The 20,509-nt window shown below is 36.7% G+C and overlaps 4 protein-coding genes across 5 annotated transcripts; 1 reads left to right on the top strand and 3 right to left on the bottom strand.

Annotated features, from left to right (window-relative positions):
* The first annotated feature begins 5,236 nt into the window (after positions 1 to 5,236).
* Positions 5,237 to 7,486, top strand: LOC140791787 (momilactone A synthase-like). The gene is made up of 3 exons (XM_073142437.1): positions 5,237 to 5,316; positions 5,453 to 5,771; positions 6,841 to 7,486. The coding sequence occupies exons 1-3, from the start codon at positions 5,276 to 5,278 to the stop codon at positions 7,294 to 7,296; spliced, it is 816 nt and encodes a 271-aa protein (XP_072998538.1). The 5' UTR covers positions 5,237 to 5,275; the 3' UTR covers positions 7,297 to 7,486.
* A 470-nt stretch (positions 7,487 to 7,956) lies between these two features.
* On the bottom strand, positions 7,957 to 14,116 carry LOC140792610 (mRNA-decapping enzyme-like protein). 2 transcript variants are annotated; one of them, XM_073143707.1, is made up of 8 exons: positions 13,828 to 14,116; positions 13,680 to 13,720; positions 13,346 to 13,395; positions 12,554 to 12,698; positions 12,177 to 12,233; positions 9,637 to 9,763; positions 8,930 to 9,400; positions 7,957 to 8,203 (listed from the first exon to the last, which is right to left on the bottom strand). In XM_073143707.1, exons 1-8 carry the CDS (start codon positions 13,984 to 13,986, stop codon positions 8,147 to 8,149), a joined length of 1,107 nt encoding a protein of 368 aa, XP_072999808.1. In that variant the 5' UTR covers positions 13,987 to 14,116; the 3' UTR covers positions 7,957 to 8,146. The 2 variants fall into 2 exon arrangements, with proteins under 2 accessions (XP_072999808.1, XP_072999809.1); XM_073143708.1 differs by lacking the exon at positions 12,177 to 12,233 and having other exon boundaries at positions 13,828 to 14,112.
* An 850-nt stretch (positions 14,117 to 14,966) lies between these two features.
* LOC140791939 (casparian strip membrane protein 1-like) lies at positions 14,967 to 16,102 on the bottom strand. The gene is made up of 3 exons (XM_073142666.1): positions 15,704 to 16,102; positions 15,499 to 15,622; positions 14,967 to 15,402 (listed from the first exon to the last, which is right to left on the bottom strand). Exons 1-3 carry the CDS (start codon positions 16,045 to 16,047, stop codon positions 15,187 to 15,189), a joined length of 684 nt encoding a protein of 227 aa, XP_072998767.1. The 5' UTR covers positions 16,048 to 16,102; the 3' UTR covers positions 14,967 to 15,186.
* Positions 16,103 to 16,990: 888 nt separating this feature from the next.
* LOC140791940 (vesicle-associated membrane protein 714) lies at positions 16,991 to 20,233 on the bottom strand. The gene is made up of 4 exons (XM_073142667.1): positions 19,896 to 20,233; positions 19,079 to 19,269; positions 18,412 to 18,575; positions 16,991 to 17,491 (listed from the first exon to the last, which is right to left on the bottom strand). The coding sequence occupies exons 1-4, from the start codon at positions 20,110 to 20,112 to the stop codon at positions 17,401 to 17,403; spliced, it is 663 nt and encodes a 220-aa protein (XP_072998768.1). The 5' UTR covers positions 20,113 to 20,233; the 3' UTR covers positions 16,991 to 17,400.
* Positions 20,234 to 20,509: the final 276 nt, after the last annotated feature.

The raw sequence follows: 20,509 nt of genomic DNA, 5'->3' as shown, positions 1-20,509 counted from the left end.
CAAATTCAAATAGAATAGTAATAATTTGGGGTAAACTAAATATTAGCAAAACTAATATTAATATTAATATAAGAACTCCAAATACAAGATACTAGTTGTAAAGAACTTTAAATACTCAAGCTAATCACAAATAAGAACACTAACAAGATGCAAACCATAAAGAGATAAGAGGGAGAGATAAGATTTATGTGGTTCAGCGATGTGTTTACGTCCACGGGCAGAACAATCTTCAATCTACTATGCAAATATTCAAATACAAAGAGTTTACAACTCCAATCTCATTCGAAACAATGGTGGCTCTCCTGTACAAATTTTTCTTTCTTGCAAAATACCCGCACTAAATTTTAAAACCCAAAATTTCTATTTATAGGGCTGATTCAAGTTGGAAATTTCCTTGGGGCATTCGAACACCCGCGGGGCACATTTGAACACGCCTAGTGCAAATACAAATTGGTGTTATAATGCCAATGCCACATTCGAACGCTTGCATCAAGTTCGCTCTCGAGTTCATATTCATGTTCGAATACAGCCGGGCCGTTCAAACGTCTGTATCAATAGTCTCTGTATGAAAACTATACCTCTAGAGTCCGTTCGAACGCACCTGCATAGGAAGCGTGCAAAATGCTCAAATATAAATTTGAGCTAATTTCAACACCGGCTATTATTGCTATGCATGTCGCGACTTGTCTTCCAACTGGCGTCATCACCTCTAGACCTGGACCCACTCTTGCAGCATCTGGCTGTTTTTTAGTGATTATTACACGAAAAAGTGGGCATGCAGCAGCCCATCACAAAATCATTTATCCAGCTCCCTTCATCCTTGTCGGTCCTCAGCCTTCAACAACTTGTTTCCCGGGAATCAGATCCTCTTGAGAGCAGAGAAGGTCCTTAAGACACCTACACAATTTATTGTAGGAATGTATGTTTCCCTATCATATCAAAGTCTTGATAAGTTGCTGCTTTCTAATTATGAAATGTGCTAGCATTTGCTGTTGTCCTTCACATCATTAATTTTACTTTCGTAACAAAGTCTCGTTATAGTCACTTGCATTAATCTCTTCCATGTCCTCTTTTTTGCCACTTGATTGCTTCTTGTTGGATAATCAAGTTCATTTGTACTTAATATTTTTGTGCCATAGTTGAACTCACTTCAACCTTTGATATATCTAATACTAAAGTGCAACTAATCTGCCTTTTGAGTGATTAGAATCGTTAACAACTTATTGATTTACCAAAAAGGTTAATAGTGCTTCAAAATTGAGTCTCTTTGATGATGCCTTAGACCTGAAAATTATTGAAATATTTGATATAAAATTTTATTAACTTTGAGTTAAATTTTAAATATGGCCCACACATTATTAATGATAGTTTAATGGTGAAATTAATTCAGCTCAAAGAGTACTTTATTGTCATATATTTACTTAGTCAAATTCATAAAGAGAAAGAATAAAAATTAGCTATAAAGTGAGTAACATAGTAATGAAAAATAAATAGAAGTGAGTTTAGTACCATCATAATGTTGTGAAGCCTCTCCATAGGAACGGAAATGATTCGCTTTGTCCGTCATCACATCTTTCCCCTTTCGTGCAGAAGTTGTCCGGTGGGTGATTCATCTATTCAATCATGCTCCCCCTTAAATATAGTTAGGTGCATCGAATAATCTCCGGAAAGAGCTTGAATTGAGCTTCTTACTTGAATCAAACTGAAAAATTATGAGCTTTTAGTTGTCTGGATAGTGGATGTGGCATTGACATCAAGTAAACCTTACTCTTATAGATGAAAAGAATGGTGGGGGACTATGCGTACTATATGATGCTTTTTTTTGTTCAATTCTACGAGGTCGGTGAGTAAGTACGCTTCACGGAGTTTTTCCTTCCTAAGTCAATCTTATAAATATTATTAAGATGAGTTTATGACAAATTAATCAAGGAGCTTTTGAGAAAACATAACTATTATATTCTGAGGAATTAGAGGCTTAAAAATAATTATATTTTGTTTCTCTAATAATGAATTGAGGATTCACATCGCCTGTGGATTTAAACATATCGTCAAACATCGTAAATCTTATCTCTTTTTTTTTCTCTCTTTACTCTTTGTGGTTTGCATAATTTAGAGTTTTTATTTATAATTTATTTGGATATTTAAAGATCTCAACATCTAGCATCTTAATTATAGATTGTCCATCCCGTATCTAATATTTAGTTTCCCTAATCTTTTGCTATCTTAGTGGATTTATTTATAAGTGTTTAACATAGCTTCTTTGTCGTCCACTCATTTGGCATTTAGTGCAATAAAAATTGATCAATTATTGGTCATAATATTGTTTGGTGAAACGGTGCCTGGTTGGTTGGTTTTTATTATTGTCAAATCCAATATCGGAGAGAAAAGATAATCTTATTAGACAGGTGAGCTAATAATAGTCATAAGCAAATAAGGTGTTCTACATGAAGCATGGGCTAGTGTACAAATACCCAAATGGGTGGACAAATACCCAAATGGGTGGCGGAAGCTGAAGCAAAACTCTTCACCCTTAAATAAATTCAAATAGAATAGTAATAATTTAGGACAAACTAAATATTAGCAAAACTAATATTAATATTAATATAAGAACTCCGAATATAAGATACTAGTTGTAAAGAACTTTAAATACTCAAGCTAATCACAAATAAGAACACTAACTAGATGCAAACCATAAAGAGATAAGAGGGAGAGATAAGATTTATGTGGTTCAGCGATGTGTTTACGTCCACGGGCGGAACAATCTTCAATCTACTATGCAAATATTCAAATACAAAGAGTTTACAACTCCAATCTCATTCGAAACAATGGTGGCTCTCCTGTACAAATTTTTCTTTCTTGCAAAATACCCGCACTAAATTTTAAAACCCAAAATTTCTATTTATAGGGCTGATTCAAGTTGGAAATTTCCTTGGGGCATTCGAACACCCGCGGGGCACATTTGAACACGCCTAGTGCAAATACAAATTGGTGTTATAATGCCAAGGCCACATTCGAACGCTTGCATCAAGTTCGCTCTCAAGTTCATATTCATGTTCGAATACAGCCGGGCCGTTCAAACGTCTGTATCAATAGTCTCTGTATGAAAACTACACCTCTAGAGTCCGTTCGAACGCACCTGCATAGGAAGCGTGCAAAATGCTCAAATATAAATTTGAGCTAATTTCAACACCGGCTATTATTGCTATGCATGTCGCGACTTGTCTTCCAACTGGCGTCATCACCTCTAGACCTGGACCCACTCTTGCAGCATCTGGCTGTTTTTTAGTGATTATTACACGAAAAAGTGGGCATGCAGCAGCCCATCACAAAATCATTTATCCAGCTCCCTTCATCCTTGTCGGTCCTCAGCCTTCAACAACTTGTTTCCCGGGAATCAGATCCTCTTGAGAGCAGAGAAGGTCCTTAAGACACCTACACAATTTATTGTAGGAATGTATGTTTCCTATCATATCAAAGTCTTGATAAGTTGCTGCTTTCTAATTATGAAATGTGCTAGCATTTGCTGTTGTCCTTCACATCATTAATTTTACTTTCGTAACAAAGTCTCGTTATAGTCACTTGCATTAATCTCTTCCATGTCCTCTTTTTTGCCACTTGATTGCTTCTTGTTGGATAATCAAGTTCATTTGTACTTAATATTTTTGTGCCATAGTTGAACTCACTTCAACCTTTGATATATCTAATACTAAAGTGCAACTAATCTGCCTTTTGAGTGATTAGAATCGTTAACAACTTATTGATTTACCAAAAAGGTTAATAGTGCTTCAAAATTGAGTCTCTTTGATGATGCCTTAGACCTGAAAATTATTGAAATATTTGATATAAAATTTTATTAACTTTGAGTTAAATTTTAAATATGGCCCACACATTATTAATGATAGTTTAATGGTGAAATTAATTCAGCTCAAAGAGTACTTTATTGTCATATATTTATTTAGTCAAATTCATAAAGAGAAAGAATAAAAATTAGCTATAAAGTGAGTAACATAGTAATGAAAAATAAATAGAAGTGAGTTTAGTACCATCATAATGTTGTGAAGCCTCTCCATAGGAACGGAAATGATTCGCTTTGTCCGTCATCACATCTTTCCCCTTTCGTGCAGAAGCTGTTCGGTGGGCGGTTCATCCATTCAATCATGCTCCCCCTTATATATAGTTAGGTGCATCGAATAATCTCCGGAAAGAGCCTGAACTGAGCTTCTTACTTAAATCAAACTGAAAAATTATGAGCTATTAGATGTTTGGACAGTGTATATGGCATTGACATCAAGTAAACCTTACTCTTATAGATGAAAAGAATGGTGGGGGTTATGCATACTATAAGATGCTTTTTTAGTTCAATTTTACGAGACTAGTGAGTAAGTACGCCTCACAGAGTTTTTCCTTCCTAAGTCAGTCCTATAAATATCATTAAGATGAGTTTATGATAAATTAATTAAGAAGCTTTTGAGAAAACATAATTATTATATTCTGAGGAATTAGAGGCTTAAAAATAATTATATTTTGTTTCTCTAATAATGGACTGAAGATTCACATCGCCTGTGGATGTAAACACATCGTCAAACCTCGTAAATTTTTTCTCTTTTTTTTCTCTCTTTACTCTTTGTGGTTTACATATTTTGGAGTTTTTATTTATGATTTGTTTGGATATTTAAAAATCTCAACATCTAGCATCTTAATTATAGATTGTCCATTTCGTATCTAATATTTAGTTTACCTAATCTTTTGCTATCTTAGTGAATTTATTTATAGGTGTTTAACATAGCTTGTTCAATCGTCCACTCATTTGGTATTTAGTGCAATAAAAAATTGATCAATTATTGGCCATAATATTGTTTGGTGAAACGATGCCTGGTTTGTTGGTTTCTATTATTGTGAAATCCAATATCGGAGAGAAAAGATAATCTTATTAGACAGGCGAGCTTATAATAGTCATAAGCAAATAAGAATTGGTATTCACGTGAGCAAAAAATATTATTGCCCAAGGAATCATAGGTAAAATAACTATTTTTTAAACAGATTTTGCTCTCTATATAATAATTTTTTGTGAGTAAATATTATTTCCCTAAACAAATGGCCGTTCTAGTAAAGGTACGTCTAAATCATTAATAACAGTGCGGAAAACGTGAAGCAATTTGGATTATTGAGATCGTGATCCATTTCTTAACTTTTGTGGTCCTAAAAAATAGTTGATCGTCTTTATAACATCTGCCAGACCTTTAATCTACTACTACAGAATTCTCTCCTCACTCCCATGGCAAGCCCTTCCATCATCCTCTCTGCAGTTGCAAGAAGGTTCTGTCTCTCTCTCTCTCTCTCTCTCTCTCTCTCTCTCTCTCTCTCTCTCTCTCTCTCTCTCTCCTTCCCTTGTATGTAATTGGTTGTTCAAATAACTGAAATAAAATATAAATATTCACGAAATGATTTCTAGACTTGAAGGCAAGGTGGCACTAATCACCGGAGGCGCGAGCGGCATCGGCGCGTGCACTGCCAAGCTCTTCGCCAACCACGGCGCCCGTGTTGTAATCGCTGACATCCAAGACGAGAATGGCCATGCGCTCTGCGACCAAGTTGGCAGCTCCGTTGCGTCCTACGTTCACTGCGATGTGACCAACGAATCCCACATCAGCGGTGCAGTCGATGCCACCGTCTCCAAACACGGCAGACTTGATATCATGTTCAACAACGCAGGCGTTATCGGATCCCCAACCACCCGGATCTTAGACTCTGAGAAGTCCAACTTTGAAAAGGTTTATTTGATCCATTATCTATTAGAAAAATGCTTTGGATTTTTTGCACCCTCTTGTTTGGATGGTGAGAATAGGAAAGAAGAGAAAAGAACGTCAAGAGTGAAATAATTTTCTCTCCGGAATTAAAGAGAAAGAAAGAAAAAGTAAGATAGAAGAAAACATGCTCTGTTTATATTTTAATATTTTAAGTGTGCCCCTATTTTATTATAATTTATTTAGACCTTTTAGATTTTATTAACAAAATTATAGCTTATGGATAATATAGTTCATATACGTTAATTATATTTTTATTTTTTTTCAAAGTATAATCTTATGGATCTTACCGTCTATGCTGATTTAGTTTAACGACTAAATACTATATAAATTGTATAATAGTAAGTATATTATTATTATTTTTTTAAACTAAACAGAATAAATTTAATTTTCTCTTCCTCTCTCGATTGCATCCAAACAAGAGAAAAAATTATTCTCATATTTAATATTTTTTTATCTTTTCTCATCTTTCCTATTCTCTCTGTTGAAAAGAAAATGTCTATTGTAAATGGAACTACAATAAAATAATATATTTATATGTTAAATTTATAATTAATTATTTGATATATAATTAATTACACTTAGCACTCATGTATCATCATCGATTTCTGCTTACACTTCGTGATTTTTTTTATTATTCATATAAATTTTCTGAACTACTAAAAATATTCATAAGGACTCTTCAACAAAACAAAAATTATATGGATTTTTGAAAGCAAGAATTTCTTTTTTTTTTTGTTTTTTTTTGTATCAATGGGTCTATACGATAAAAGAAAATTTTAGAAAATATATACGAATAATATTTCAGAGGAGCTAAATATAATTAATCTCTTAAAATAATAACCTCACTTTTTTTATGTATTATGTTTTTATCTCCATTAATACCTATCACTTTCTTATATATTATATTCTGACTCCTATTATATTGAATATTCTACTAGATTGCGTTTAAAAACCACAAAGTCGCAGTAAAGATCTACGTGCATAGTTGGTTGATATGTTTCTATTAACTTCACGTCAATTGGATATCTGGCAGGTTATGGCGGTCAACACCATGGGAAGCTACCTGGGCACGAAGCACGCGGCACGCGTCATGGTGCCGGCTCGCCGCGGCAGCATTATAATCACGGCGAGCGTCGCCTCCGTGGAGCCCGGGATGACCCCCGTGGCGTACACGTGTTCGAAGCATGCGGTGGTGGGGATCGTGAAGAGCGCCGCGGCAGAGCTGGGGAAGTTCGGGGTACGAGTGAACTGCGTCTCGCCGTACGGACTAGCGACGCCGTTGGCATCGAAGGCGTTTGAGATGGAGAAGGAGGAACTGGAGAAGGCGATGGAGGAGAAGGCGGTGCTCAGGGGAGTCACGCTGACCGTGGAGGACGTGGCGCACGCGGTCGTGTATTTGGGGAGTGATGAGTCCAAGTACGTTAGCGGGCTTAATCTCTTGGTGGACGGGGCCTTCTCCGTAACCAATCCGTCGCATGGTTTCTTATAGTATGATGTATGATGGCAATCCAGGGAGGGGTATTTCATTCTTCAACTTAAAAAGAGTTCTTGTCTGCAGTTCTAAGAGTATTGGTGTAGATCTACTCTTGCATGATGATCAGCTTCCACATGGGGATCGTAGCCTAAGGTTTGAGTATTATCACTTTATCAGCACATAGACAAGGTTCAGTTCTTGCGCACAGTGTGAACTCGAACTACTTGCGGTCGATATTTTTTATTTTAAAAAAGAAATTAGCTTAATTATTCAAACCAATATATTAAAGAAGAGCTAAGCATCTTTCTGTAACTCAATGATGAGCTTAGAAAGTCATGACCTAATCAAAACAAGAAATAAAAAGATCGCGTTTAACACGATTGAGCAAAATCAAATCTACAAAATTTACCAAATTAATTATTAAAATAGCAGACAGTCCTCGCTATCACAAAAATCATATGATTTTCATCTTTTATTTTTTCCCATATCATTTTCCGTTTGGCCCAGTGAGGTGCTATTGTTATCTCCGCTGAGAATTTATTTCAGAAAAATGCAAAAAATTATTTTTAGAAGAATGCGAAAACTTGTCATAATTTTTCTGCTCTACATCTGAACAAACAAACTTTTGCAAGGATCTGAGGAAGTCATTTAGAAAAAAATAGGCTCAACCGACCATGGAAAACAATAGCTTTTGTACAAGCCCAGATTCAATTCAAACTAAATCAAAACGGTTCACTAGTCCCATTTACAGATTCCAGGAAATAAGTAAACAGTTCACATAAACACTGCTACGAGTTTTGAAAGATATACAAAGAGAAGGCAGCTTGAACCGCACAGAATATCAGCTTGAGACAATCCCCTCTTATCATGAATTATGTGCATTCAGAATCTCCCGATATACCATATCAATGAAATGATCATTCTGTCGGAGACATGGAAGAAAATAATGGATTAATGTTCCTGCTTATAAATGCATATAGAAGGATCATTATTCAAATGATACTAGAATTCAGAGCGCACAAACAAGATATAATTACTTAATTCAGGGATAAAAAAAGCTCCACATGCATTATGAGGATGCATCTGAATAGGGTAAGTATTGCTCTAAGCTTGGTACAAACTGTGAATATCAAGAGTGCACCTTGAGACTTGACTCCAACTAAACATAAAGATGGTCATCTGGATATATTTTTCAGAAGACGCCCCATGATAAAGGGTAGCCTTGATACAAGATGAATGACATAGATATAATACGGATGAACAAGAGGTGCACATTAAAAGGGATGAAGCACATTGAAATAAGTGTGACAATATGGCTTACTAAAATATAAAAGAATGGGAGTTTGAAGAGAACTTCAAGCTTTAGAGATTAGAGAAAGAAATTTGGGAGCTGTCCGTGGTAGTCCAAGCTTTACATAAGTGGGATGGGTGCATGGGCAGGCCAGATCAGAGAAAGAGAACCACGACAAAGGGGGAAAATAAATGCATCACAAATTTTATAGTCCATTGACAAACAGTTATCATCCAAGTTGATGGATATAATACTTGCTATAATCTCATTGTTAATTGCTATAATACTTGCTCCGCGGCAGTAGCATACAATTTAGATGGATATACGGAAGGAGCAATTCTTAGAAGAGTATATTACCTGTGCAAGCCTCAGCAATGCATCACGGACTTTGTCTCTCGTAATAACTGTGTCATAGATTGGAGATGGAGTGAGTGACGATGATGGAGCAGGTGGTGGAAATGGTTGAAGCAATGGAGTACCGCGCTGCATTGTCACAGGAGGATGGAGTGGAGTGGCAGTTGGAATGGAAGATGAAACCGGTGGCATCATCAACTGAGAAGATGTTGTGGACGAAAAAAAGGAAGGCTTCACAAGATTTGCAGCATGGTTGCCAGCAAGGTTGCCGTGGACACTGCTGGATTCCCGAGTATCAAGGAGGGGTCTTAGAGGAATGGATGCAGCTTGTAGAGGTGTGGAAATGCTTGGCAGTGGTGATGGAGTGATAGTTGGTGCATGAGTAGATAAAGGAACACTAGCAGAAGATATATGTGAACCATGTGGTTGCCCCGGAATAACTGCATTTGATTTAGTACCAGTGCTTGCAGCTGCCTGTAAATCATAAAAATCTCGAAGTCAAAATCTAAAAATAAAGGGACTAATTCATGCTCCATAATTCTAGCCCTGAAAGAAATTAACAATTGTCTATCTCATATATCTGTTAAATAGCGCAGTCATGAGGTTAGTAGTAACATACTAGTCTCTCATTCGACACAAGGAACCCTCACATAGGTAATCCTATAAAATATAAAGTAATGGGCGCCAAGACAAAGGGTAGATATACATACGCTGAAGAAGTTCACAAATGAATCATCAGGTATATCTTCAACTGGTGCAGCAGCGGATGATGTCGGTGGCTCCAGAGGACCCTCAATTACGGATAAACTAGGCACTGCTTCCAGTTCCTCAAACTCACTGCCTCAAAGATATAAATGAATCAATTTATCTCGAGACTACGATTTAGTAGATTAACAAAAATTAAGACTATTAAGATGCCACTATTATATATGTTGTGCATGCTTCCAGGAGGACCAAGGACAAGAATACATTATCTAGTAAACACCATAAAATGTCCCAATGATTCCTAAATGAAAAAAAGAAGATTCTCTAACACACATGAATTATGATAACATAATGATGTGGGCATCATCTTCAATTTGACCAAAATAAAATTGCTTGAGTCCAATTTTGGTCTAATTGTTGATTTTAATTTAAATAATCAATTAAATTAGTCAATTGATAGATATGCCTATATGCGGGAGATGTCCATATTGAGTTATTACCTAAATTGGGGTCAATTTAGGTAAGGTTTAATCAATTAGGATCCTATTAGAAAATAAATTTCTATTAGAATCTCAATTGATAGTTATGGTAAGCTTATATATGGGGATGTCCACATTGATTTATTACCTAAATTAGATCAGTCAATTTAGGTAAGATGATCAATTAGAGTCCTATTAGGAAATAAGTTTATATTAGAATCAGCTAGAATCAAAGTTGTTAATCTATTTAAAGGTTATTGCATGAGAAACAAGGACAAGTTGGAACAAGATTATTTTGAGATCTCTCACTTTCTCCCCTGTGTTATTCTTCTCTCTCTCTCCCTTTCTCCTACTCTTTCTTAAGATTCTTCTCTAATCTCTTCTACTTCCTCTCTAAACCTCTCTCCTTCTTCAATCTCTACTTTTTTCGTTGGTTATTGCTGCTGTCCAGAAGATTCCGGCAGTGAAAGAGAATCTTTGAGTGCCCGGACATGAAGAGGAGGACTTGGTTTCAAAGTAAAAGCACTACTATTCCATTTATTGGTAAACTTAAACTCTACAGTCTTTCCTTACACCATATTATAGGCCTTTCTACTATCAACATACCTATTTGAGAATTGAGGAAGCTACTGCCTTATCTAAGTGGTATTCTCTCCTTCCATCTAATAGTGATCATTTTAATCAATTAACTTCTTATCAGTTATTGCTTATTATATTTTACTTTAGTTACTTGTTTGGGTCGATTGTTCTCCAAAATATTGCATTCATATTAGATTTGCATCACATAAGTAAATAACTAATTTAAGTTTTAAAATTTAAGAGGAAAAATATGCATTGACTATGAACATTGAATTATTGTGAAGCACATCTGCATTAGATGACAAGGTATCACTACCTTCCTTAATTGATGCATTAGTTTGTTGATGTTATCAACAACATATATAATCAATCCATGGTTCTTCAAACACTTAAATAGTGAAGGACAATCTAGCAGCATATCTTACAATGCAACCGCACCAAAACTAGTGCAAACATGTAGCATCTAAATTGAAAATCTACATTCTGTATAATGACCAGCAAAACACAGAAAAAATAAACAATCAGATACTCCACGTCTGACTGATATAAAACAAAACAAAGAAGGTTGATTTTTGGTAATTTTAGAGCCATCAATATTACATTGAATTGTAAATCAGATTTACTATATAAGATGTATAAATCAGATCAATAATGTTGAACTATAATTTGGAGTATCAGAGTATTTAGGACAGCAACATTATTTGTCCATTGCATATTCAATTGGAATTAGGAATATGAATAAGAGGCTTCCACAAGATACAAACTGTAGCTCAAGACTTAAAGATACTTTAAGTGATGTACATCAAACCTATCAATTGCAAGTCTTCAACTAGAGTATCTTATCTTAAGGGTGCACTTGTTAAGTTATGAACCAGTGTGAAGGCAGCAGGGCTCGCCCCTTGAGTCCAAGACATCATGGCTCAAATCTTTAAAACAACCTCTTTGAAAAATGAAGATAGGATTGCATACATATTCCCTCCCCACACCCCAGATGGGTGGGAGCCTTGTATAAGGGGCTCACTGAATTATGAATCCACTACTAGCAGTAGGAACCCTAGTTCAACTTAATGACTGCACATATGCATATTTGTAAAGAAATTTCTGATACAGAGAACTGAAGAAATGTGACAGATAAATTTTAAAATCATAATCATCTAGCTTCAAAAGAGAAGAGAGGATTAGTTTAACATAATATAAGAGATCAGTCATCAAACTTCCCTTCAACAAATCATAATATGCTACAAACTCATTGCACAACAATATGTACCGCAACTAATCAAATAAAAAGAAATATGGTTTCTCTTAAAATGCCAACTGCTAACTCAGTAAAGAAATTAGTCTAAAATTCATAAAAGCATAGAGAAATAAAAAAAAAGAAAAAGAAAAGATACTATTTACAAAGACTGGAATTTACTATCAGGTGCCATTACTAATTTAAGTTTCTCTTTGTCTTCTTAATTGAGCAAATTCAGGGAATTTCAGGTTACCTTTTTGTTGATGATACCTTTGGCTTGGGAGGGATCTTTGAATATGCATTAAGTATCCTAAATAAAAGAGATTAATTTAGTATGACTGAACAAAGAGATGTATTTAATATAAAGAAGTAACACAGTATCTACCGATCACAATAATATAGTTGGGAGAGAAGTGATGCAGACTAGAACACATAATGAAGAATATTAAACAGATGTCAAAAGTCAAAACCACAGAGTAAAATGCAGTAAAGAGCAGAGCTTCTAAATGGAATTTTGGCCTCATCTAACTAATAACCTGCTAGCATCCCCATCATGAAGTACACTTTCGACAGGTCTAAACACAGATTTGATCAAATGTCAACGGACAGGAAAAAGCAGAAAATTAGTACCTACTAAAGAGATTTGCAACTGCTTCACAGTCATGAGAGTTGTAAAACCATATACCATTAACTTCTTGCACTGCATTTCGGTATAATAAATATGGGACTTGGACTTCGTACTCAAAATCTCCCAAAAGACCCTCAACCAGATTATCTGTTAAGAAGAGAACAGAGAAAATGTACTAAAATCACCAGCACAAGATAGTAAAAGAGTAAAATAAATCCAAGAATTTACCAAAGTTTATCTTCGAAAATATGGCGAGATATTCAAAATAAAGATGCTCCATAAGTCAAAGAGCAATGAATTGAAAGGGTTGCATTATAGAACACAGATGTGATTTTCAAAGATTATGAATGACACTTGACACTAAGAGCTTATATATATATAATTATGCACGATAGAACTAGGAAGCAACATACATTAATAACCTGAAGGTCAACTATTATGTATGTGAACACTTGCATTACAACAAATTCACTCCAGATATAGCTCTCAGATCTTAAATCTATCAACTTCATCATCAATTTGGAGGACGAAGCATGTAGAAATCTGAAGGATACAATTCTACTTTACTTTGACCTTGATCAAACCGCCAGATAACTCAACCTGCAGCATTCATAGGCATCCCCCTGCTATACATGTTATTTATTATTGTCTATCGAAATATCAATTAATACCAGAGTACCATTTATGCCTAGAGCCTGTTTAAACCAATTATATAACATTACTAAGCAGCTTAAATGGGACGATAAGATTTTTGACTTAACAAGAAAGAAAGATAGTGAGGGCATGTTCCATACCAGTATTGCGCCGATTCATGACAATAAACTGAAATCTTGGCTGTGCGTTCCTGCCAAAACAAAAGGAGAAAAAATAAACGCACGCATTATAAGAATTAGTTCATCTTCATAAAAGAAGAATTGAACACGATGTTTGCCGATTAAAATTCATGAAAAGAAGAATTGAACTTCCATATGACGAAAAATAAGCTCGACTATAATGATTCAAAGAATCTACACAAAAAGTGGAGATTTAGAGGAAAATCTGTCAATATACCCGATCGAGAAGAAGAAAAATCACTTATTAACACAAAAATCAACAACGATAACAACTAAATGGTAACATCCGACTAACCTCTTAACGACGAACAGCGATCCCTCGACGTCCTTACGGCTCTAATGCAATCAATGGGGGGCGGTAAAACCAAACCCTAATCAGATGGGAGCAAACAAAAAGAGACTGAGCAAAAGCGGATGCAATCAGAGAGGAAACGGATCGGTACCCATTGGTTGAGCTCGATGTTGAACTCGTAGAAGGTGACATGTGCGGCGGTGAGAAGGATCTCCTCGACGAATGGGTCGATCCGCTGGAGGACGGTGAGGTTAAGCAACTTCGTGCTCTGCTGATCGAGATTGGGCATCAACTTCCCGTTCTGCGACATCGCAACACTGCTCACTAACACAAACCCTAAACACTAATTGGAGACGGACATTCGATTGATCGAGAAGAAGAGGAATTTGCACGAGGAGAGAGATGACCAAAAGGGCCCCGCTGCTCAGGAGTCGGGAAGGAAGTCACGTATAACCGTATAAACTAAGCGGTTAAATTGCGCTTGAATCCGGTTTTTACGGTACCCTCTAAATTTTTTTAGATTAAATTATAATATCACTCCTAAATTTTAAGGCAAAATAAAACGAATAACGGCCGCGACGAAAAATACGTAATGACTAACTATATTTCTAATAAATTAGCATGTTCATCAATTTAGCAAAAAAAAAAAGTAAATTACTTAAATAATCTTAAATCACGTGTCTCCTCCATTAAACTCACGCCAATCACTTTATCAAAGTATTCCAACGGAGGCGACTCGGTGTGTAGCCTTCCTCTCAGTCTCAAAGCCTCGCCATCACTAATCTTCGAAAACTTCACCAGCTTGAACGGAGCGTTGTTGATGCTTCCCCGCTAGTGATTCTACCATTACAACCAAACGTCTTCATGAGCTGTGAGACGGCAAGCCTACCTCGCCAGAAGGCAAATTCGAGGAGATCGAAAGGGATTGCCATGAGCAGTGGCGGACATTGGCGGAGATCTTATCACAGAGCTTGGTGGATCGGACAAAGATGATAAAGCAACCGATCAAGAAGTTGGCGAAGAAGCGCCCTTACTTTCACCGTAGAATCTCCTACTCAAGGCGGCGGATATTACTCTTATAATTTATAAACATAACTCTTTGTAGTTCATAATTATTATTATTCTTGTAAGTTTTAAATTAGCAGCTCAAGCTCCGGTCATCTGGAAGTCACCTAATTTGTTAGAGTCGTGTTCAAATTTCGAACTTGTTTAATAATTAATTCGAGCTCGAGCTGTCCTTAACTCCCTTGAGCTCGGGTCTTTTACACCCCCCTTACAAAGAAATTACAGTCTGTGTATTTATGCTCGCATCCACGAACATTATGGGGAATATATTTGAATATGCAATATAGCAAGTTTACATGCATTTGCAACTTTAAATTACCATCAAAGATATAACACCACAACAACAACTCCAACATTCATACATGGCATTTTTGGTCACACCTATAAAGCACACACGGATTAAAGACAAACTTGAACAGAGACACACAATAGTTTGCAAACTCTCTTAGCACTTCCTCAGAGCAAGAGCAGACATCAACACCAGAAGCATGAAGAGGACAACTGCAATGAAGGAGGCCACCACTGCTCCACTAGTACGCTCGCAGAAGCTCTCGAACTGCAGGCAAATGGCAATCCAGTTGGCTCTGGTATTCCCAGTGTGAGCTAAGTATACAATGGCCGCAGCGGCAGAGGCTGCTGCTGTGGTTAGAGCAACCATAATCTGCAATTGGAACATATTGGAAGAGTAACGTTTATAATCATCTCAATGAAAACTTGGGCATATTATGGTAAGTGGATGCCATGAATAGAAGCTTACAAGGTCGAAGATAAGAAGCAGAAGTCGTGGGCATGATGCTTGTGGCCGGCAAATGGCAACAATGGAGAAGGGAAGGGAGAGGACCAAGTAGCCTGCTGCTATAGCATTCCCAACAACGAAAAACCTGCACAGATGAAGTAATTCTTATACCTCATATTCATAGTTATCATCAGTTCACTTTGGCCCAAGAGAGAGGGACACTAACGTTAAAGCGGGGAAATCAGCAAAGTTGGTATGGAACTGGAAGAGCTCAGTGAAGAAGGGCAAGGTCTCATCGGTAGTTCCCATGGTAATTGCGGCGGCGAGAGTCGGAGCGAAGGCGCAAACCCTAAGAAGGAAGTCTAAGACAGCCAGACATCTCTTCCATCCTTCTCTGCCTTTGGTGCTCCTTAGGAGGAGAGGAAAGCGAGCTTTGCGAGGTGTGGTTCTTGTAGTGCCATTAGTAGCAGTTGCAGGAGGAGGAGGTATAGTTGGTGCAAGTGGAACTTTCTCATTGACATTCCTGCTGGATTCTGCGATGGGGATCACGGTGGCTTCGCTGGTGCTCATGTTTTTGACGTTGCAAGGTTTCTCTGGATGATGAAAAGAGAGGAAGAGCTGGCTTTGTGTCTTAAGAGTTTCAAAGGGTGAAGGCTTTATATCTTGGGTTTTTGTGAAGTTGAAAATGATTGGTGGTGCAGGTTATGAGCAGGCAGGAGCAGTTGTTAACTAATCTGCATTCACCAAGCATAAACTTTATACAATTTTTTCTTTTATGGCTACTTTAGATAAAGAGGCAATCAGATGCATGTGTAGTTTGATATGAACTAGCTGTACCATTAAAGAGGACGCAACTGCACCACCACAAAAGTCCACATTATCACATATCATATTAGTTCCACAAAGGTTGTGCCATCGCAGACTTGGATATATCCAGGGAGCTCTAGAGCTCAAAGCACTTCCAAACCTACTCCAGGTAGGAGCCAGTTACCAACCATCAACTCCACCTTGGAAACAATCTCTCTTAGACTTGAAATTTTGGCCTTACGGAATTAAAGGATTATTTCGGATTCAAGAGTCACGAGGTCACAGCAATGGAGTTCAAGCAATGTCATATTAGAATTTGGAATAGCAGGCCATAAGTCATGCAATTTCCACCAATATCCTTCAGCATCAGACTATCAGTAGATAAATCTCAACAATTTGGCAAGGTTCGTAAGCATAAATTAAACTAATGTTATTTAAGCTTTTCATTGCTAATACTATGCTTACAAAGTTGTAAGGATAACAACGAGATGCAGAAGAAAATGAAAGAGAGAAGGCGGTACGGAAATTGACCAGGTGAAGGATATTACTGAACAACAAATCAATAAGATGGTAAACGCATAGGATAAATACATTAAATGCAGTCGATACATCAGAATCAATGACCACACAGCTCCTACTGTGAGCACACAACTATATGCTCATTCCACAACAAAGTGAAGGGAAAAGGGAGAAGGCGGGAAAGATATTAACCAAGTGAATGATATTATTGATCAACAAAAAAATAAGATGGTAAAGACATACTATAAGTACATTAAATGTAGCCGAGAATACATCAGAATCAATGACCACACAGCTCCTACTATGAGCACACAACTATGTTCATTCCAAACCGAAAGTCCCAATGCAGCAAAGCTTCTACAAATAATAAACGAACAATATACAGAGAAAGCCCATATAGTGAAGCAAATATATTGCAGGTTTCTGAGTTGACAACACAATCAGGACTTTTGAAGGAACTCCTGCAACAGAGTAACACCGCCCAATACCAAGCGCAGATCTGATACCTAAACTCTTTTCATGGATGAAGAGGGTACTCTGGGCAGACAAATATGCCCCAAAGATTATTGTGCTTGAAGAAAGAAATCCACAATTTTATCACGATCTGCATGATGGAAGTGTGATGCCTCCGCAACAAGCAGCAATTATTATATACAGCAATAAAACTATCACAAATGTCAGCACAGCTCTGCATTGATAAGTAAAGTAGCGGATTAGTTGAAACAGTATTTTGCAAGTTATAGCCACAACTCACAAGTGACCAATGTTTTTTTTTTTAAATTTAATGCTTGGTAAGTTCACAAAAGCAAGTAGTAAGTAAATGCTGTTGTCCTTTCTCAATTGTGTTGCCAACTCACAATGAACAAGCTCATTCAAGTGCTCACCTGACCAACAGGTTGTTGCCTCATTCCATTAGAACATGTGCATATCATAGTTAGCCATCAGTAAGTTAGGCACTAAGGTTATCTAATAATGTTTGCTCTCAACTGTCATCTTAATAGGTTGCTGCTATTTCGCCAACTCACAACGAACAAGCTCATTCAAGTGCTCACCAGACCAACAGGTTGTTGCCTCATTCCATTAGAACATGTGCATATCATAGTTAGCCATCAGTAAATTAGGCACTAAGGTTATCTAATGTTTTCTGTCAACGGTCATCTTAATAGGTTGCTGCTATTTCAGCTTCTATGCTACAAAATGTATTACGTGCATTTTCTTGATAAAAATGTGATAAAGCAAAACTAACTCCAGCATGTAGCTAATAAACACTGCATAAAGTTAGTTGACGGAGTAATTAAATTATCTGAATCACTAGGCATCCTCGCTGTGACATCCAATCTTACTTTGTAGTTGTAAAACAATATGAGGATATGACTAGAAACATTAAAAAAATAGAAACAGCTACAAAATCTACAGATTACAGCTTAATTAATAAGGCAGGCAACTCTGTAGGCTAAGATCTCATATGCATCTTCTATGACATCACTAGAAGATGAAAGTCTGAATATTTTACGCCATGAAAATAAGAAACAAACCATTCCGCAATAGCAGAACAGACAAACATGCCGGAAAAGAGAGAATGAATTTAACATTTGTTTGAACACTTACAAAAGCTTTGCATTCTTCATCCAAAGTGCTCTCCTAAGTCGCCTAGATTGTTTTCTGAAGTGGAAAGCACTGTCTTGCATTGTGGCAGTTTTGTCAACAAGAAGTGAAATACGATCACCTCTGTCCAATATCTTCTCTATATTTTCTACCATGATAGTGTGTATCTGCCAAAAAATTTGGTGTCACAAGATTGGAAGTTTATCAAGTCAGGGCTAACAACAAATCGAGGATAATCTGGTTAAAGTTAGAAACAACTTGCGATGCAGTTATACATATTTAGTCTCTCACAGGATATCGTCCCAAGAATCACATAAAGTAATTCTGTGTAAACAAAAATAATCGTAGTCATGTGCATAGACAATTTGGTACAATGAGAGAACTGCAAGATCTTTAAGACTTAATATGGAGGGTGTCAATGTTAAGATATGATCCCAGCTATATTAATGACACTTGCATCTTGATATCCTTAGGCACCAAAGTCATACTTCGATAGGCAATTAGGACTAATAGAAATATGGTACATTATAGCTTAAATAAGGAAAAAAGAAATTATATAAAAGAATGTTAAAGGAGATTTTTAAGTAGCATCAGCAAGCAACGTGTCAACGGTTAATTATAATTTGCTATCCTTGATAAGATTTTTCTTCCTTGTCATTTGATAACTTGCCTCACTAACTTCACCTCGGACACGATTAAGTGTATCTGCACTTGGGTTACTTGAGAAGAACTCCATTTGCTGATGCAGAACTCTAGAAAATTCATCATTCATTGCATAAGCTAGTGCGGAACTAGCAATTCTGCCATAATTCTTCATAAATCTCATGCGGATGTCTTCCAAGTAGAGAAAAGGAACTCTTCCTACAAAGGAAAGAAGAAACAAATAGATCTAAGCATCATATGTTCCCAGTCTGTAATCAAAACAGCAGAAGAAAAGAGAGACAATAATATTCCTAAATATATTAGAAACCCAAAAGACGCAATTTTTGTGAAATAATCCTAAAATTTGTGAAACGTATGTTAATAGTTAATAATCGTGGAAGTATGAGTCATAAATCCACATTAACATGACATCCAAAAGAACTCTTTCTTCTGGCTTTTTCAGCTTACATAAAGAGTTACGTATCCCAGTGATTCATACCTCCAACAGATACAGCCCCGTTAAAGAGACCACATTGACATTGCCCATCACCCTAATTAACATAGTCTGATAATCCCAGTATGTCCTAGAATATACGATCTTTTATGGAGAGCATAAAACTACCGGTTTACGTTAAAAAAAACGAACGATTCTAAATAATACAAGGCGTGAGTCTATATCCCAACACTAAAATCAAGTTATTCTTCTAAGCCACCTAAATTACTCGACAATTTGACAAATTCCCGCAACAGTTTGAACAGAACGAGACTATAAATCATCACACGATTAAAAAATCGAAAAAAATAGATAAAATTCCCAAAAATTGACGGAAAAGAGATTGGCTCACTTCCGAAGGTATCATTCGCCATGCAAAGAAAGGTGAGGCCATCTGATCTGAGAACATGGAAGATGTACCGATCCTGGGAGAAGCAAAGCCTGGAGTCGGCATCGGCTGGAAGCTTCTCCAGTATACGGCGGGCAACCGCGCCGGTGTTTCCGGTGACGGCAGCGAACTCAGCGAGGACCACCGTTCCCCTGGACACCACGGCGTAGAGAATCCCCATGCGGAAACGGTCGATTCTCTCTCTCTCTCTCTCCCGATTTGGTCGCTAGGGTTTCGGGGACGAGTTGCCGGAGAAAGAGGAGGAATGGAATCGAGAAACGGGAATCGGATATTATTTAAATATAACAAAAAAAAGATGGAAGTTTTTGTTATCTTTTGTTTTTACGGAAGCGGAAAGTTAATTCAATTTTGCTATTTAAACCTCGTAAATATTTTTCCTAATTAAAAATCTAGTCGCAAGAATTCCGAATGTTTTACCAACCTAAGCGTCCATAAAAACTATTTACCTAAGTAGCTAAGTAGTCTCTCACCCAAACTAAACAATGTTTTATGTGAACAGATTCTAAAATGCAACTCATTATTTTATAATAATAGCTAAATTATATCATACAATCCAC

Source organism: Typha latifolia, chromosome 7, assembly GCF_019914945.1.
Source record: "Typha latifolia isolate L0001 chromosome 7, TyphaL0001v2, whole genome shotgun sequence".
Classification (NCBI taxonomy): Eukaryota; Viridiplantae; Streptophyta; class Magnoliopsida; order Poales; family Typhaceae; genus Typha; species Typha latifolia.
The sequence above is the reverse complement of the archived record's forward strand: the minus strand, read 5'-3'. Positions and strand labels throughout refer to the sequence as shown.

Excerpts from the sequence above, each read along its gene's own strand:
- LOC140791940 (XM_073142667.1), bottom strand. The coding sequence starts at position 20,112 with ATGGGGATTCTCTACGCCGTGGTGTCCAGGGGAACGGTGGTCCTCGCT. Across the intron at positions 19,270-19,895 it reads GGCGAATGATACCTTCGGAA|GAAGAGTTCCTTTTCTCTAC; the intron begins GTGAGCCAATCT and ends TTTCCTTTGTAG. Across the intron at positions 17,492-18,411 it reads ATGAAGAATGCAAAGCTTTT|AGCTGTGCTGACATTTGTGA; the intron begins GTAAGTGTTCAA and ends TTATCAATGCAG.
- LOC140791787 (XM_073142437.1), top strand. The coding sequence starts at position 5,276 with ATGGCAAGCCCTTCCATCATCCTCTCTGCAGTTGCAAGAAG. Across the intron at positions 5,317-5,452 it reads CTCTCTGCAGTTGCAAGAAG|ACTTGAAGGCAAGGTGGCAC; the intron begins GTTCTGTCTCTC and ends AATGATTTCTAG. Across the intron at positions 5,772-6,840 it reads AGAAGTCCAACTTTGAAAAG|GTTATGGCGGTCAACACCAT; the intron begins GTTTATTTGATC and ends GATATCTGGCAG.
- LOC140791939 (XM_073142666.1), bottom strand. The coding sequence starts at position 16,047 with ATGAGCACCAGCGAAGCCACCGTGATCCCCATCGCAGAATCCAGCAGG. Across the intron at positions 15,623-15,703 it reads GCTGATTTCCCCGCTTTAAC|GTTTTTCGTTGTTGGGAATG; the intron begins GTTAGTGTCCCT and ends TCATCTGTGCAG. Across the intron at positions 15,403-15,498 it reads TGCTTCTTATCTTCGACCTT|ATTATGGTTGCTCTAACCAC; the intron begins GTAAGCTTCTAT and ends TTCCAATTGCAG.
- LOC140792610 (XM_073143707.1), bottom strand. The coding sequence starts at position 13,986 with ATGTCGCAGAACGGGAAGTTGATGCCCAATCTCGATCAGCAGAGCACG. Across the intron at positions 13,396-13,679 it reads TCGCTGTTCGTCGTTAAGAG|GAACGCACAGCCAAGATTTC; the intron begins GTTAGTCGGATG and ends TTGTTTTGGCAG. Across the intron at positions 12,699-13,345 it reads CATGAATCGGCGCAATACTG|ATAATCTGGTTGAGGGTCTT; the intron begins GTATGGAACATG and ends TCTTCTTAACAG.